Source organism: Meleagris gallopavo, chromosome 1 (genome assembly GCF_000146605.3).
Source record: "Meleagris gallopavo isolate NT-WF06-2002-E0010 breed Aviagen turkey brand Nicholas breeding stock chromosome 1, Turkey_5.1, whole genome shotgun sequence".
NCBI lineage: Eukaryota > Metazoa > Chordata > Aves > Galliformes > Phasianidae > Meleagris > Meleagris gallopavo.
In genome coordinates this window covers 45,665,507-45,684,394 of record NC_015011.2, presented here as the reverse complement: position 1 = coordinate 45,684,394, position 18,888 = coordinate 45,665,507, and the positions used below count along the sequence as shown (strand labels likewise).

Here is an 18,888-nt window from a genome sequence, read left to right as displayed (position 1 = left end):
AATGGTCCAAATGGCTTTTTTTTTTTTCCATTATAAGCAGAACACCATTAAACTGTGTGAAATATGTAAGACTTTGGGAAGAAAACAGAGTAATCTGTAGCTTCATATAACTCTCTTGCATTTTTCAGGATGAAACAGTAATAAATAAATAAATAAAGGCACTTGGCTTCTCCAGGTTAGGAACTCCACTTAAGTGTGAAAGATGGAGCTCTAAGTCAATCACTTACAAACCAGCAGAGAAGCTGCCCGCTTAGCAATGAAGCTGTATTTTCCATTATCTAGTTGTGAACAGGGCCAAAACTTGAAGTTACATTCTTCTCTGGAATTTGAGAAGCAAGAGCTTAAGATTTCCTCTCCACTGAGTTAGAAGAATAGATTTGGACTGTGGATATTAGAAATATGAGATACAAGCAATGTAGAAGAACAGCAGGTAATAAAGAAGGAAAATTAGCTCACCCCTTCCAATGACCTGTGACAGCTTGAGAAGAACCCACTCTCACCAAAGAGATGCTACTCCCTCAACTGCTAACCCTTAAATGAGGTTGAGGAGGGGTGGTTCCAGGCTCCACTTCTGGTCACTCAGTTACATTGCTTGCACCTGAGCTTCCTGGGTTAGTCATGCCTTCTCACCTGGTATTCAACTATTGATTCAGATCATGACCTGGCAATTCTACTGCAGAGGTATATCTGAAAATACTCAGGCCAAGTAGGAAAGAGCAAGAAGCCTCTTCTTCTCACATACTGTTTTACTGAAACACAGTTCAGAGGTCTTGAACTCCAAACAAAACAATAGCTATTTATGTCTTCATAATACCCTGACATGGAAGCTATTAATTAAGTCGTGATCAAGCAAAAACATAACCCTTCTGAAACAGCAAACTCCATTCCCTCCCCCTACACACACAAAAAAAATGACAGTAGAAAAAAATGTGTGCATGTAAAAAGATGCAGTATATATTTATTTAGAATAAGTACTCAAAGACATCAAAAGCATACAGAGAAGTAAGATTCTTGTTCCAACTAATCTTTCCCACTCAAAAAGTAATACAAGTTGAAGATCAAATTTACTGTTTGGCAATATAAACATTGAGAAAAGAGTATTTTTCACCAGGAGGTATTTTCTTGCATTTTGATTATTGGCTCACCTTGTGCCACATGACATCATCAGTTATAACATGACTGAATAAAAAGTTGAAGACTGCAATTATTTGCACAAGTTAGATCGTACTATTTTTGTAATAAAAAAACAAACCAAGCTAACCCATACGTAGCACATGAAGCATCTTTAGATTAACTGTTTAGGTTTTCAACAGTCAAATGATTTTTTTTTCCTTTTTCAGTGCCTGTATACCAGTTTACATTTTTCCATTTTACTCTGAACAACAAAATTCAATCTATAATGTGAGATAACAGATTACAAAGTTGAAACCCTCCACTTTACTTTCTCTCAAGTAATTGCTCTCAAAGGTAGATGCTGAGATAACTGTTATGCAGGGATCCAAGAGTCTCGGTTTTATAGTAGTACTGTGAAACTTGTAAACAGTTCAAAAAGTGTTGAGGGTTGTTGAACCCAGCAAGAAGCCAAGCACCCACTCCCAACCCACTTGCTGTCAGGGTCAGCACGGGGGAAAAGAGAAAGCCTTGATGCCATGTAAACAAATTTTGGCAAGTGCCCAAATCCTGCTGTGCTATCAGTACTGTGTCAGCTACAAATCCAGAACACAGCACCATATAGGCTGCTGTGAAGAGAGCAACCTCTATCCCACTCAGACTTAGTACAGAAAGAAACCCCAATTCATCTATTGCATGAGATATTGCATCACAGCTCATTCTATGGGAGATCAAAATTAAAAGCAAGTCATCTATTGCAAAATACTTTCAGAGTATGAAATAGCATGCCAATTTTAACCTAACTCCCCTACAATCAATACTATTCTTAACATCTGCAGTAGTGGCTTTGGCCAGCGCATTTATAAAATAAGCAAGCAGTAAGGTTTTCCCCACACATACAAGTTTGAACATAAGTTTGTGGGAGCTGTTATTAAAATTGATATTTTCCTCCAACAGTTTGTATATCGTTATTTCCTGTTTACTCCCAGCAGGTTGTAAACGGAGTTGTACAGTAGAGATGCATAAATAGATTGATAAATAACTGAAGCTAACAAGGTGCTCAGAAAGGTAGCTTGATAATGTCACCGCTGCACATGAAAACTCATAATCAGTTTACAATGCTTGCTTATTCTAGTTCTAGGAAGAAAACATTCAACATATAGCATCAGAAGCTGCAGTTTCCATGTGCCTCTTCCACCCATAAGTAAATATCTTGACAGCAGGAGTAACAACAGCCTGTGGAAGTCGGCAGTCACGGTCTCTCTCCACAGAACCTGAGAGTTCCTTGACATTCATAGGACTGACTGTTCATTAAACCCCAAATATCTTAAACAATGCTACTTCCAGAGACAGTAGTTTTTATTCATCTACCATGAAACTCATTTCTGCTGAGTAACACGGACCTACTAAGAGCCTTCAGGAGTTGATAGTAAATGGCACTTCACTCTGCGGCACTTCCAAAGGCATTAAAGCAAAGACAGGCCCTTGTTAGCTCTTTGGGAAACTACTCCTCATCTCTGGAAAAGTAATACAGGAGAGCCAGTAGCAAGGTCTCCATAAACAAAACAAAGGCCAACAAAGACTAAGACTGCCCACACAAATAAATCTCAAGCATCAGTAACTATTCAGCAGTTCAGTTTTACAGAAAAAGGCCACTCCTGCACTGCAGCAAGGCTCTGCCCGAACAGGCCTTGTGCCAGCCCCATGGGGTCCATCCTGCAGGAAAATGACCTCACAGCAACTTCTTGCCATGCAGCGAGAGCTTCCTTGGAAAAAAAACAGGCTTACTTGTTTTTTACCTATAGTCACGTTGGAACACATACTAAGCAAAGTTGTCTCCTCAGGCCTTTACAAGTAGCATTGCTAAGGCACAAAAAAAATAAAAAAAAAAAAAAAAAAGAGTGATCAAGGCCATGGTTTTCTATGTGCAATTTAAAGCAAGCCAAGGCTCTACATCCAAGCAAGCTGAAGCCATGTCAAGGCATGTAGGAGCACAGTGAATGCTGATAGCTACAGCAGTCAAACTGTAGAGAGAAATCTCTAATCTTCTTATCATAGAATGGTGTAGGTTTGGAAGGACATAAAACCCATTCAGTCCCACCCAGTGTCATGAGTAGGGCTGCCACCCTACAGTTGAGGCTGCCCAGGGCCCCATCCAACCTTGCCTTAAGTGCCTCCAGAGATGGGGCGCCCACTTTCTGGGCAGCCTGTGCCAGTGCCTCACCACCCTCTGAGTTTTAAAAAGAAAAAAAAAGTCTTCCAATGTCTCTAATACACACAGGAGACCCAGATTTGGGGTCCTGGAACACTAACAAACTTAAAAATTAACAAAAAAAGAAAAGGGAAAGAACCCTCAACAATTTTGTTTGAGGTATTAGAAATTTTGTAGCATCTGCACAGCTCTATTGCTTGCCACAGGCCTTGATGCAGATGTGCTTAGAACAACCAGAATTGCTCAGCTTAACTCCCTGGAAAACAAACAGCAGCAGCATTCCCAGCTCCCCTTCCTCTCCCCTGCCTTTCCCCACAGCAGGTCAGGCTAGCAGCAAACACGGTTACCCTCTATTCCACAGTGCAAGCAAACTTACTTGTAAATATATCTAAAAATTTTTTAAAACTGCAAAATAAATACAGTTGTTACTGTAACTTATGCAGCAAAATGTAATTATGCCTAACATTTGGCATGGCAAATGTAGTGTTAGTTAACTTATTTTTCTCCTTAGCATAGCAATTTTCAGAGGCCCATTTGAACATTACAGGGACTTCCACAAAAGTTAACAGATAGGTTTATTTTCTGGGCTTTTTACTCCCAGTCATAACAAAATAATGATCATCTTGTTTGCTCTTCAGAAGAGACCCTTTTGGTGCAGTAGGTGCTCCTTTGTTACAAGCTGTTGCTGATTTTCCTTTAGAGAGAGGTTTCTTGGCTGCTGGGACCAAGTTTCCATTGGCTTGCAAGTCTCTGCTTGAAGGCTGACTTTTTGTGGAGGGCTGCACTGCTTTTTTGGTCACTGCCACTTTGGCTGAAGTTTGAGGAAGCCGCACAACAGAGAGCGGAGTGCGTTCAGGAGGTTTGGATGAGGAAGGCCCAACCTCAGGGGGCTTATTGACATTTTGGGTCTGTAGATGCTCTGTCGTTGGTGTCTTATTGACAGATGCTATGAGATTTTTGCTTGCAGATCCCGGCATAGGTGGTGACTTCAATGATTTACTAACCGCCAGGGAAGGTACAGAAGCTGAGTGCTTTAGGATTGAAGCAGTCTTCAGGTTCCTTGCCAGGTGAGAAGCTGTTTGTGGAGCTTTCTGAGGATGCTGAGACCCAGTTCCTGATCCCTGAGTAGTATTTTCAGAAGGAGATTTCACATAGAGCTGCTGGGAATGTGCAAACTTGGCAACAGCACGCAGATTGCTAGCAGGTGGCCGGGCTGGCCTCGGAGCAACAGAATTTACCTTGGTTTTAGTGACAGATACAGGTTTAGATTTCGAGGGGACACACTTCTGTTTCGAAGCCAATGCTTCACCTGTTGCAGGCAACTGAGACAACTGTCTCTTAGATGCTGAGAGCGCAGAATGCATCCCTGTTGCTGGGGAGCCTTGGGCTGGGGCAAATCTCACCTTTGGAGCATCAGGGGAACGAATACGTTCGCGTAATGTTTCAGAGTGAACAAGAGCTGCTCTTGATCTTGTAGATGAAGAACTCTTGCTTGCAGGCAGCGAAGGAACAGGAGCTGGCGAGTGGTGCGCAGGAGACGCCAGTTTCTTTGAGGTGCCCATCAATGGTTTGAAAGGAGACTGAGTATCTGCTAGTTTGGGTCTGGCTGACAACAACTTGGCAGCGGAGGATGTGTGCACTGGCACCTTTGTTGAAGTCAGGGCAGGAGATTGAGGATGTTTAGACAAAGGCTTCTTAGCTGTCGTCCCATGGACAGCTTTTAGGGCTGGAACAGGAGTAGGGGGGTTAGCTGGTTGCTTTTGAAACATATTGACAGCTGACATTGGGTTCATGACAGGAGGTTCCTGAATTCTGGCTGTTGAGTTGGAGATATTGTCACTGGTGACTCCCTTCTGAAATGCCAAGATTTTTTGCTCCAGGGTTGCAAACTGAAGCACTCGGCAGGGATCATACTTAAGCAGAAAGCCTTGGAGTGTGTCCCAGCCTCCACCAACACGGACCATCACGTGTTTGCCATGTAGCATCTGAGAATGTTGGAGGAGGGGTGGGAACAGAAGAACATTAGAAACCTTGTTTTATGCAGCACTGAGTCTTCACCTCATATTATGAAATATTTAAATTTATGTAGGATCTCCTTTCTTATGGAGAATCATTTTAAGAAAAAAAATATGGAATAACTAAGAGATTTATACTTCCCAGATCTTTTATTAGTTTTTCCTGCAGACGAGTCATTATGTGTCAGGAAATAATGAAAGCGTATACGTAGAAAATATATTAACCATTCTGTCAGCATCCTTATTTAGTATACAATTTTAGACACCAGTTTTGATCAGTTTATGAATGCCCTCATTTTTTCAATCCCACAAATTCTTATTCCTGAAGAACTAGCTCAGCTAGCTGCAAATTATGTATAAACCCATATGTATGAATTTTGAACAAGCAGTGTTTTCAGGATATTATCTTGTATTACCCTTATTATAGTTAGTTATACTACAAATCACTACTGAAATTTTACAAACAAGAAAAGCATTAACTTTCTCAGTTTGGTGTGGTTCTAACCGTAAAATCAGTGGTTGTAAGATCTAGCTAGCCAGACCTGCTTTAAACAGGATTGAATCATGTGGTATCCCTAAATCATTCTGTAAACCTGAAATAATACCACAAAAATTAGGTATTTAAAAGTATTTCTCTCCCATTTTGAATGTAGATTTTAATATTGAGAAACTACTTACTCGTATGAATAATATTTTATCTCCCAGTCTATAACGTCCCTCAGATAAGTATTCAATGGAAAATCGATGGGAGCAGCTGCAAGGCGGATCTTCTGCTATGTGTTTAACCTAATTGTTTATATTGAAAGTATGTATTAGTACTTTGACAGAAGCATATGTTTAACCATTTATTGAGATTCCATTATCTCATTGCATTAAATATTTTCTCCCCTTAATTTAAGGAAACACGAAAATTTTATTCCCTCACAAGAAAAATCCTAGTTACATAAAGCTTCAAAACAAAGAACAAAGGACTGAACAAAACTGTACATGCAGTCAAATATTTTGGAGTCGTCTAAACCCAATTTTCACAATTTCTTCAATTTTAACATATTTTTATTTTCTTTTTAAAGATTTGTCTATCTATCTATCTACTATATAGTAGTATCAAACTCCAGACAGAATGCAAGAAATTGAAATGCAAGTACCTGGATCTCTTTTGTGACAAAATTGACACTCAACAGAACCAGTTCCATTGCTACACCTTACCCAGGGGCACTTCAGCATTATCCCTCACTTTTTAGAAGGCTTTTAAGTTAACATTTTATGTGACACCCAAGAAGGAAAACACTGAACAAAAGAGAAAAATAGCTCCCAAATAAGTCAAGTTAGAGAGGACGTGTCTGTTAAAGCCACTTAGAAGCTTCAAAGAAATTAGAAGGTCAAAACTATTGGTAAGCAGCAAAACTAGTGAGTTATCAGAGTGTGGAGATCTGGTGGTTAGCATTCTCAAAGAAGCAAAAGCTTGTAAAAACATTACAACACAAAGGACTGTTTAAATAAGTTAAATTTCAAATCTCATTATGCATTCATAGTTGTTCATCATTTCTGTCAGGCCTATTCACAAGTTGTACAAGTCATTTCTTTTCCTGCATACATTAATTTCCAATTGGTACAGCTATGCAGGTTTTTTTTCTTTCCCCCAAAGCATTTCATCAAAACTTGCTTCAACATTTTATGAAGTTCACATTGGCCATAGCATATTGATGCACAACACTTCAATGAGAGGCAGCTCAAAGCAGCAGCGAAAGAAGGGGCAAATCAAGGTAAGTTACATGCATTGAAGCATTAATATATACAGTAGTATTTTTATAACATCAAAACAAATTTATTGTTCAAAGATGTGCATCCACTTCCGTTTTCTTTTTAAGAAGACTCACAGATATTAGATGAAAATTGGCATGTCATATCACACAAGCACTAAGCTAAGAGTTTAAGTTAAAGACCACTTCACAATAAATAAGTACTCACTGCCTCGTGTAGATCCCCATGATGACAACATGACTTTGCTGTGTCAACAGGTGATGCTGGACCAGAGGTCCTTAGCAGCGTTTCTTCTAGCTCAATTTCCTTCTCCAGTTTTACAAGCACAGGAGGTTCAACTCCATATCTCAACACAATCACATAAGTAGAAATTTTAATTGATAATTTGATAAAGAAAACAAAGAAGTGATTATAACAAGCAAGCAAAATTGTGAGTAGTTAGACTAGGAGTGAACAGCACTACAGCAGTCATAGGAATAACTGTCTTGATAATCCAAAGAGAAGGAGGAGCTCCAAGTTTCTGGAAGAAGTCCTCACAAAGGTGGTCCTAGAGCTCCCAGGGAAGGCAATAACAATACTGCTAAACCTGAAAAACTTAATGTATCTGAGTTGGTCAGGAACTACCTTAAAGCTTCCTGCTCTGTGCTGGAAACAAATCAGAAGTCAATTTAGAGAACAGTAAAGAGTTGCTTCCTATTTAAAGCTTTCTTAAAACTTCCAAGAAACTTAAAACATTAAAGACCTTCAGGACTATTCACCGAATTCTTCCAAGATGTACACATATCTATAAGCTGAAGGTAACATTTAAACATATGGTCATAAAAAACAGTGTAGATTAGCACTTCCCCATGAAAATAAAGTGATAAATATTTGGAAAAAATACTGATACAGTGGTCCCAAAGGTGCTACTCATTACTTTCTGCACATAATTAATATCTACTGCTTTGCATTTAATGGCCATAGACCATCATAGCTTTTGATTAATAGAGTACATTCTTCAGTTTCTACTTAAAGTCATGAATGGATCAAATACCTGGATACAATGCGTCCAATTTCCAACAAACAAAGATACACTTGTCTTGGATCCTTGTGCAAAACTAAAAAGGAATGAAGAATAAAAGGGAATTGTAACCCATTTTTATTGTGGGAAGGCCTCTGCAATTGGATAAAGAGAATAAGGAGCAGATGACTGCCATTCAGCCATCATTCTGCTCAGAGGCAAGAAAGAGGGTGGAAACCTCCGACGGTAAGAAAGGGGTGAGGATGATATTGATCAAACACTTAAACTCAAATAGCAGGTATTGGAAGTGATCACACTGAAGCAGAAACATTAGCTCAGATAAGTTATTAGCACTTTTGTGCTAGGCTTTGCTTCTCCACAACTCTGCCTACATTCACTGCACAGTACACCCCTTATTTCAGAACAGCTCTAACAGCTGTATGCACTTGATCACGTAGGCACATGAAATCATGAGCTCCTGAATCTTGAATCATGAATACAGACGAATCCTGAAGCTGAAGAATGAGAGGGAAAGATGAAGTGATAGCCAAATTGTATGCAGATGACTCTGGCAGCTGCCCTGGGTTTTCCTGACAACTTTGAAATGAGAGCACTGAATTATTTTTAATGCCACTCTAAAGAATGGAAGAGCACAAGAAAACAAGGTCTATTTTGGTTTTGCTTCTTGCAGCGCCTAGGGAAAAATAAAGGGACAGAGAATAGTTTAAAACATCACACAAGTAATTACCTCCTCCTCAGCCCCCATTTAAACCTCAAAGTTGAGACTGTCAACAATTTCTAAGAAGCCCACAAACAGCTGTATGAACACAAATGAGCCTCATGCTTTCTTAGCCATTGAGGAATGCTGCCCAATAACTCAGAAACCAAAGGCTAGAAAAAACGTCATTGAGCTTGCTTCACTCTACACACATGCCATTGTTCTTCACGCACCATTAAGCATAAGAAATGGGAAAAACTGTAGATAGAATTTTATATGGTGTATACCATTTAGATAAACTTCCTTCATGCTGCGCAGTACCAATATTAAACAGAACATGAAAATTCACTCTGAAGAGAAACTTAATAAGCCAGCTCCATATTTACAGATTAAACCTAATATCTTTCCAACGTTCAGCTTGGTAAGTAAAATGATTTCACTTTAAACAAGATTAAAACATTTACTAATGTATAAGCCGAGCATGAAGTCAAATGTTCTTGCTTACATAGAATGGCTTGTGTTGGAAAGATCATCTGATTTCACAAAGTTATTTAATCTACTCCAACTTGTAATTCTACTTATTAAAGGATCTGATTATGATGGCTAATTCAACAGAAAGTTGACCCAGCCGTAATCCAAAAGGTACTAGAGATTTTTTCTTCATCTTTTTTTTTTCTATAAGTGGTTTTGTCAGCTGTGAGAGAAAAGGTATAATTTGCCTGATCCAGAAGAGAAAAATTCAAATACACCCCTAGCAGAAACCAAAACTTGATGTTAAATGGCACCTCATAATGGCTACTTACTCTGATAACTCAGGAACAATTAAATTAATTTTCTCCATGAAGAGAACCCACATTTATCAGGAGATGTTGCTACAAGTTTGACATGAAAAGGACAATTGCCAGGTTGTCTTTCCCCTATTTCATTCATAAAGAACAGCTTGAAAGTTTGATGGAGAACATCAATGGAAAGAATATGTCATCAAGGAGACTTCATGTCGGCTCATTTCAACTGCCAAATAGGCTTACAGACGATATTTATGCCACACAGCAAGCTTGTGTCATGAGTTACAATCAGACTTCAAAACACTTGACGATGAGCAAAAGCCACAGCATTATGAAATCCTGTCTACTTATCTCAGGGAGGCTAAACTGGTTTTAGTTACCCAGCCAGTTAAAGGAACTTAGATGTTTTAGCAGTGTAATTCCTACAAGTTAAATTAAAAAATACTAGAACTAATTTCTTATATCTCAATTCTCCCGCTCATCTGTATTTTGTGGGTCTGAAAAGAAGATATGGTCCCTAGTTAAATCAGAACGAGACAGATGCAAATAAGGATGTTTTCTCAACTGCTTTGAAAGATGCGTGACGCAGTAGGGAAGGCATAGGTAGTCCAACTAGCAAGGAGAGTTTAAAAGAAAAGCAGCTAGTCAAACCAGCACCTCCCATTTAAATAGCATTAAAAGGCACAAAGACTTCAAGAAAATCTAGTAAGTTTTGTGACATATTCATATGATTATTGAAAAAAAGGATCTTTGCATTTTTTTTGCTGTTCTGCTTCAGAGGAAGATTTCTCTTTTTTTTTTTTTAAAAAAAAGTATTTGGCTTGCTAAAGAGAAGTTTATAATAATTATTTTCTAAAGACATAATAACTGGTAGAAGAGCATTACATTATTTCCATACAATGGAAGCAGTTTTTCTTAATTAGCAGTAAAAAAAAAAGTATTCCTTCTGGAATTATCTGTCTAGTAGTTGCTTATTACAAGGGATGGGCTGTGCACTGTGGCAGGCATAAAAATAAATATTGCCAACTGTGTGTATAACTATCCTGTTAAGACAGGAGAATACACATGGTTTATAGTTACACCAAGTAAGACTTGAACTAAACATTAATTACCAACAGACTGTTGTCATTTCAGCCCCAACGCTCTGATGCAGTTACCAGACTTAGTAGTCGTAAGTGCATTATTCTGAATGCTTTCTCCAATAAGAATTATCTCTAATACCAAATAAAGGATCTTATCGTGAGTTGACTCCACGGTCCTGTGGTCTTCCAGCATACAGAAAGAACGAGCAGTGGAGAAGGGAAGGGACACCACAACTTCTCTGTTTCTTGGCAGGGCTTTTTACAGAAGAAAAACACGTGAGTTCACTGCACAGCTATCACTACCCTTCTTCCTCTCACGTGGCAACTTATAGAAGCCTGGAAAAGCATCCTTCACTTTAGAGAAGTTACTGAAATGATATTTCAGTGCTTTCACACAAAACACTGCCCTATAAATAAATGTTTGCACAAGACAGACGCAGTCATGACAAAAGCTTTGTAGGACTACATGCAATAGTTCTCCCTGGTGAGGTAGTTATCCCCATGCAAACCATGAAAAGTCTTACAAAAAGGTAAATTTACCTAAGCCTTCAGATTCAAAGAGGTAAGTCTCATCAACTCCAATGGCCCTACACCAGTTAAGAAAGTTGGCTGTGTTATCTCTGGCAAAAAAAGATCCTGATGGAGCATCCTTCTTACATGGAACTTTTCTCATTGGAAAATTCTGGCAAGAGAAGAAAACAAAGTACACTGTGCACATAAACATTGACAACAGATTTCAAAGCACGTTTTCAGAAAAAAAAAAAAGCTAAATTTGGAGTACAGAAGCAGTGGTTGGTATTATTGGTTCAAGAAAAACAACATGCATTCTATTAAAAAAAGCTACTCTAAAGTAGATGATATTCAGTCTTATCCACGTTAATAGTCACAGAATTAACAATACTTAACTCCGTATCCTCTCCCAAAAAGTTTTCTATACAGTTACTTCCCCATTTCCCCTCTGCTGGGTTATATCTGTTGATTTCACATGTCTAGATAATGATTCCTTCCTCCCAAGTTCTGTTCATAGCCACAGAATTAGCACAAACAGAAAACCCCAAATCAACTAAACTTAAACTCATTGCAACATTTTAGAGCTCAGTTTAGAAAACAGAGGAAATAATATGGGAACAAGGGACAATATAATTTTAAGATAGTAGTCTTAAAACAAATACTAATTTGCTTTAAAGTTAAACAAAAAGGTTTGGACAAAAATACAGAAGTTAGGCATCTTGCCTTCCTTACTAAAGTGTTTATCTATGTATTAAAAAATTAAATATAACTCACCCTTAAATTATTTGAGCTACATGATTTTTTAATTGTGTTTTGAAGAACACCGATCAATTGGCAGAGTAGTACTCCATTATCAAGTTCTTCCAGCAGTTGCTCTGCTGTGACTTCTATTCCTAAAAAAAAAAAAAAGGCCAATACTGGAGTTACTCCACAGAAGACAAAGAAATTTCATGTGAACTCATAGGCAACTCCAAGACTGTTCCAGTGCTAAAGACTTCAGTTAAACTAGAGCCCACAAAGGAAGAGAAGCCTGGTGACCAATACTCAGCACTGTTGTTACTTAGGCTCATCTAACAGAGGCTGACTAACTTTAATAGTTCTTCCCGTCTATTGGCTAGACCAATAAAAGAAGTTGATGCTGAAATAATAAAATAATGAAAGCTTTTAGAAAGAAATTTCCAAAATATTCACTCTAAATACTTGATTATCCAGCCCAACTATATGCCACTGATATCTCCACATAATAAAAGAAAAAGGGATTTTATATTAGTAGAAATATAAATAAAGTAAAATCAAATATTCACTTAATTAGACTAACGAGACTCAGAACTATAAATTAGAAGGATTAATCTAATGAGGTTCAATGCAGCAAAGTGCAAGGTTTTGCACTTGGGCCAGAGGAATCCCAGGCATCTATCTATACAGACTGGAAGGAGCGGTCCTTGGGAGCAGCCCTGCAGAAAAGGAGCTGGGGGTCTTGATGGATGAAAAGCTTAACATGAGCCAGCAGTGTGCTCTTAAAGCTCGGAAAGCAAATGGTATCCTGAAGAGGGGTGGCCAACAGGGACAGGGAGGTGATTTTCCCCCTCTACCCTACTCTTGTGAACCCCATCTGGAGTACTGTGCCCAGATCTGGAGCCCCCAGTACAAGAAGGACAGAGAGCTGTTGGAGAGGGTCCAGTGGAGAGCCACAAAGATGATGGGGGGACTGGAGCACCTCCCCTACAAAGACAGGCTGAGGAAGCTGGGCTTGTTCAGCCTGGAGAAAAGAAGGCTGTGGGGTGACCTCATTGCAGCTTTTTGGTACCTAAAGGGAGCCTACAAACAGGAGGGGAACCAACTCTTTAAAAGGGTAGATAACAACAGGACAGGGGAAAATGGTTTTAAGTTGAAGGAGGGAAGATTTAGGTTGGATGTCAGGGGGAAGTTCTTTACTGTGAGAGTGGTGAGGTGCTGGAACAGGCTGCCCAGAGAGGTTGTGGATGCCCTGTCCCTGGAGGCGTTCAAGGCCAGATTGGATGGGGCCCTGGGCAGCCTGGTCTAGTATTAAATGGGGAGGTTGGTGGCCCTGCCTGTGGCAGGGGGGTTGGAGCTTCATGATCCTTGAGGTCCCTTCCAACCCTGGTCATTCTGTGATTCTGTGATCACTTTACTTCTAACAGTTGGAAGCTAATAAGATCTGAAACCAGAACATGCATTTTTAATGCAATACTCCTAATCACTCAGGCTCAAATGCTATTAATATTATGGATATTAAGTGTCAGCATTGAGTTGGATATTTGAATGCGCTTTGAAATTTATTAGACAATGATATATTTTTAACCTCACCCAGCAAGCCAGACAGCCAGATTGACAGGTCTTCTTGCATAGGCACCAAAGTTGCTTCATGCCGCACAGATATCCACTGGTCATACAGGCACACATCTGCCAGACCTGGGCCGTGTCTGGGAGTCAGAGGACTTCGGGGACTTAAAGGAAGGTCATCTCCAAACCACACCTGCAGGAGATTTCAGTATGCGCAAGACAGTGAGCTGTAATATTTGCAGACAGAGGACGGAATCTCACGGTTCTGAATAATACATCTTTAGCATAATTCAAAGAGTAAGTCTTAATTTCCCTTCAGACACACCAAACCAACACAGCAGTAATCAAGAATAGTACAGTTCTCATTAGTAACTCCTGCATCAAAAGCACTACCATGTTCATTCTCTCGTTTCTGGTTACCCTATCGTAATAATCTATAAGCAGATCTTCTTTAGTAAGCAAACAAAATAAACATTATTCATTTATGCTGTCTTCCTCCTCACCACATATTAATACAACCTGTAGTTTATCATATAACTTATTACAGACTACTGACTTCTGTGATCAATCATTTCAGATGCATTGAGAGTTTAAATCATTAAAGTGATGATACTGAAAGAAGAAACGTGAGCATAGACAGCTCTTGAACATGAATCCTTAGCATTTCTCTTAAGGATCCCATGTTCTCAGACTGATGGATACCTTCACACTTGAAGAGAAGAATCATGCTGAAATGGCATGGATAGAATTCCCAAAGAAAGAGTCCTTCCAATATTCCTAGCTACTTTCTTCAGCTCAGGAGGAATGTGTGCCTAAAATATAGACTTCTATTTTTGGAGCAATTTACTAATATGCAGGTTTTTTGTTGTTGTTGTTTTTGTTTTTTAATCAATAAAGTTTCAAATATTCTCATCCTTTAACTTGGAAAACTTCTCAGGAAACAGCACTTAGAAACTGAAAGTATTGCCTAGCTGATTACAACATTGGCTTACCTATCTCACCACAGTTCTCCACTTGTTGAAAGGGAAAATTCCTATTTATTTATTTGCTTAAAAGGCTAGAGATTATTCTGGGGATTTTATCATTTCATCTGCTTCAGGGTAGATGTTTACATAAAAACATATAATATAGAATTCAAACATTACAAAAGGCATTTACCTGAACTGCATTCTGCATGGTCACCAGCATTTACATCAGTTTCTCCCTCTGGGGAAAGAGAAGTTTAAATACAGTCAATCCTGCTTTCTAAAAGATCCCAATAAAAACCCACCAGGCAAAACACGAGCAAGTCTAAAACAGATGCAAGAAAGGAATAATTATTTTAGCATTTAAGGTGTTAATTCAGTATTCAGGCTCCTTAGGCACTCTGTCTCTAAATAAAGTAGTAGTTATTACAGCTTAAAGTAGCAACTAACTTCAAGTGCATAAATAATGCTTAAAGGGTTGCACTGGTTTAAGGCATTTGCTTTTCCAAAGAGAAATACTAATACTCAATCAGTTCTCAGACTTGGCATGGCTGGCACTTACTCTTCCTTTCCAACCTACCACAAGCATATCTTGTACATGCACAGAGATGCACATACACATCCTGAGCTTACATAAAATACTTCAAAGATTAAGAACAATCCTGATGAAATCACTTCAAAGAATGAGATTTATTCTATATGGATTTTGACATGGATTTCCAGGCAGCTACCATAAACGTAAGTTTTTGATGCAACGCTGCAACCTATGAGGACAATGCCCTTGCAGAACAATCCTTAAGGAAAGTTTTAGATGCAATCAGGTCAACACTTCCCCGTTCCTTTTCCAGCAGTGTTTTCAACAACAGGAAAAAACAGTACAAACTCTTCACCAGACTGGGGATCATGAAGTCTCTCCTTACAGACTCGAGGTTTAGAAATGTACAGCATTAGCTATACGGGCACTTACTAGAAGGAATTTCGTCAGCATAGTTCTCCACAATGGTAGCAGAGTGCATTATTGCCTACACACACATATCTGTGCATGTCTTGAAGCCAGTTAAAAACAATTTTCTTGGTGTATTAGTTAAGATCAGGCTGGAAATTAGACTGCAGACTGATGACATCAATAGTTGAAACACACATTTTCCTTTGAAACTTAATAACTCCTCACTCCTGTTCCAGATGCAACCTCGCCTTCCTAAGACAAAAGGCCCATCTCAGAGGATCTAATACTTCCACATACTTGAGCCTCACGCATTACATAGGACCACACATGTCAGAAATTTCAGACAACTTACCTCTATCATAAGAAATGGAGCAAGCACTTTGTTTCCAGACTGAAGCCACTTCCTTCTAGCAGAACAGCCAGCACTACTTCAACTTTACCAAAGATGCTTTAAGTGGTATCTTTTCCCATTCCTACTTTTATTTCCTAAAAGAAAAAAAAAAACAACAACAAAGAGCCATCCTCACCACAATGCCATTTTTCCTTTGATGAATGAACAAGGGAAGGGGAGAGTATATACCAAACATTACTAATGAGCATGTTATGCTTCCCACAGCTCTGTCCAGGGGAATACATTTTCCTTTAGCATAAGGAAGCTATTGTCCCAAGAGAGTCGCAGTAAGAGGCTTCATTGATCAAAAAGAAATAAATAAAACAACAGCAGAACAGCCAGCAGAGAAGCTGGTCTCATTAAAATAAGGAGCTCCACGTTGGCCAACAGTCTGGCATGCTAACTGCCATGGGAGGAACAAAAGGCAGCCTAATTCACAGGGTGTGCTCGAAGCAAGAACAAAGCAAAATATTCACACGACAGTTATCACAAGAATGTTCAGCATCTGCAGTTTTGCAGAAATGCCCAACAAAAACTAGTCATAAATATGGAGATTGAGGAGAAGAGTTGTAGCACTTGAACTTCAAGGGCCTGCAGTTCTAAAACAAGTTATTTTGTAAGCCTATATGCATCAGGACCCTCTAGAAAAAGAAATGGGTTCACTTAGCATTGGGGTACCTGAATGGCATTTAACAGAAAAATTTCATCAGAACAGACTATCCTGAGTAGATTTTGAGCTGACAGACAGTTAACTTAAGAGTTTGTCATTCTCAGATCCCACATCTGTCTGTTTTCAGACTGCAAGGAATGCAGATGAACACAGCCTCATTGCTGGCAATGAGAGGGATGGTGAGGAAAACACTGCAGTAACAGGTGGTCATAACAAAATTGGATTTCTCCTAAAACCAGTGGTTTTTTCTGCATCAAGAATTTGTATGTAATGAATGAAACAAGTATTTGACATTGAATTCAGGCAGCTCCAGCTAGAACCATATCAGTTTCTTCAACTCATCTTCATTCAACAAGCAGTTAGTGCCCAGGGCTCACAGGTGTGAAAGAAAAGGCTCCAGAATGAATATATAATATGTCATTTGGCCACATCTGGCTGTCATTTCCATTTCCAGGCCAGCTGGTATCTTAAAGGTGCCTAGAAAGGCTGTCTACTTGCTTCCCTCCTTTAAACAGGGGAAGCAGTAGAAACTGGAAAGTGCTTCCCAATCAGGGAATAAAGCCCAGTGCTTGGCAGATGTAGAGACTCCTGACCACAAGCACCACTCCCAGGAAACACATCCCATCTAATCTCCTCTGGCCCTTCTGCTGCCCACTGGCTCCATGGGATGGGCGGAGAGGAGAAACACTGCTTAACAGCACCTGATGGCAAGATCGATACAGCAGTGCTGGTCTGCATCAAGACAGGTGGGCAACCTCAAATTATACACTGGGGAAGGCAACAGCTGCCTTCAGCTGGCTGACTGCTGAGCCTCCAGCAAAGGACTGGAGCTTTAATAAAGAGAGGTGGAAAATAAGGTACCAAACACAGCATAGCGACAGGCATTTCTCAGGACAAGGGGTGCAGATGCAGTCTGACAGCCACACAAAACCATTCTGACTGCTTTGTTCCCCAGTGCTCTGTCCACCACTTTTCCCCCAATCTGAGGAAGCACCAAAGCCCTTCAGCACCAGTACTGTAGGGTGCTAAGCACATGCTCTTAGATGCTGCCCAAGATATCCCACTCAGTATCAGTTGTATCAGGTTGAATACGTGGGCCCCAACCAGCAAGACATGCTACCCTAATTACAAGCCATTCTGTAGCACAAGATGAACCACATCCAAATCTCATTTCATTAGATGGCTCCGTTTACAAGGAAACAAAAAAGTCCACAGCTCTGCAGCTATTTAATACGCAGATGAAGCAGCCGTTCATGTATCATATGGAACTTAAAGGGATTCACAGGCTCATTAAAAACCCTTGGGAAGAAACACTTTCACATCCTCATCCTTTGCTTAAGAAATATCACACTTCATCTTCAGCTCCATCAGCACCCAAAGGCCAGTACAGCAGACTAGCCCAGAGCAGCTGAAATCCACAGGTGAGTCTGACAGCACCTATCGAAACCCACATTTTTAAACACTGTCAAATGAAAGAAGCTGTCAGATCAGGACCTGTTGAAACCTACCAGAAGACATCCAAGATTTTTTCACGCATAGACCCTAACACGCAGAAGAGAGGTTAGCACAACATGGCACATCCTCAGAGCGCTACTCCCTGTCACTACGGCAATTAAAGAGCCCTTTCGCTCACGGCTGAGTCAGCAGGAGTTCTGCCTCCCTGGGAAGGCCTCAGAGGCATGAAAGGGAAGGAATCAGACGACTCGGCACGGCAAGGCTGTGGGGTGGCATCACAGTGTGCTGGCGGCTCTCCTCGGGGCTGCCTTTCCACATCTTCCAGCGAGGGCAGACACTGCCCCGGGGCACCCGGCAGGGCTGGAGCCCACCTGAGCTTCAGGGCAAGCACTTCATCCCGGAGGCTGCCACAGCTCCTTCCCCACAGGAGCATCCCGTTTGAGAGCCTCTGGTTCTCCCATGCCAACGTTTGCACTGAGCCATCCTGCTTCACCAGAACCAGCTTTATTTTCTCACTTTCCCACCTCAGTTTTCTTCCAGTGAAGTAACGCAGCGGGAAGCACTGCTCAATGCCCTCTGGCCAGCAGGAGGAACGTGCTGGGAGTTGATATAAAATCTCATCTCGTTATGAAAGACCCACCTGCCACACTTATCACTACCACGCACAAGCCAGCTATGCCCTGAGTCCCCTCGTCTCTGTCTGATACTTACGTCAAAGATGGCACACAGCATCCCTGGAGCACCGCCAGCCTTTCGGCAGAGAAAGGAACCGACGCTTCCCAGTTCGCTAAGCGACCCTGATGGGCACTGTAGCCCAAATCACGGTGCACGCTTCCTACATTACCAGCACCGCACCCCCAAACGCGAGAACTGATTCACAGAGTTCCGTGCGAACGCTTCCCTCTCCCTTCCCAGGCTCGGCCTCGCGGCACTTCCCTTGTACGAGAGTTACCGAGTTCCAAAC

The 18,888-nt window shown here is 40.4% G+C and overlaps 1 protein-coding gene across 2 annotated transcripts; it reads right to left on the bottom strand.

Annotated features, from left to right (window-relative positions):
- Positions 1–932: 932 nt before the first annotated feature.
- Positions 933–18,882, bottom strand: GAS2L3 (growth arrest specific 2 like 3). Of its 2 annotated transcripts, XM_010709496.3 has the most exons (10): positions 18,636–18,882; positions 15,761–15,894; positions 14,656–14,703; positions 13,522–13,690; positions 11,968–12,086; positions 11,224–11,365; positions 8,132–8,195; positions 7,306–7,444; positions 6,016–6,123; positions 933–5,307 (listed from the first exon to the last, which is right to left on the bottom strand). In XM_010709496.3, the coding sequence occupies exons 3-10, from the start codon at positions 14,683–14,685 to the stop codon at positions 3,898–3,900; spliced, it is 2,181 nt and encodes a 726-aa protein (XP_010707798.1). In that variant the 5' UTR covers positions 14,686–14,703; positions 15,761–15,894; positions 18,636–18,882; the 3' UTR covers positions 933–3,897. The 2 variants fall into 2 exon arrangements, with proteins under 2 accessions (XP_010707798.1, XP_010707796.1); XM_010709494.3 differs by having other exon boundaries at positions 15,761–18,882.
- Between the last annotated feature and the right edge of the window lie 6 nt (positions 18,883–18,888).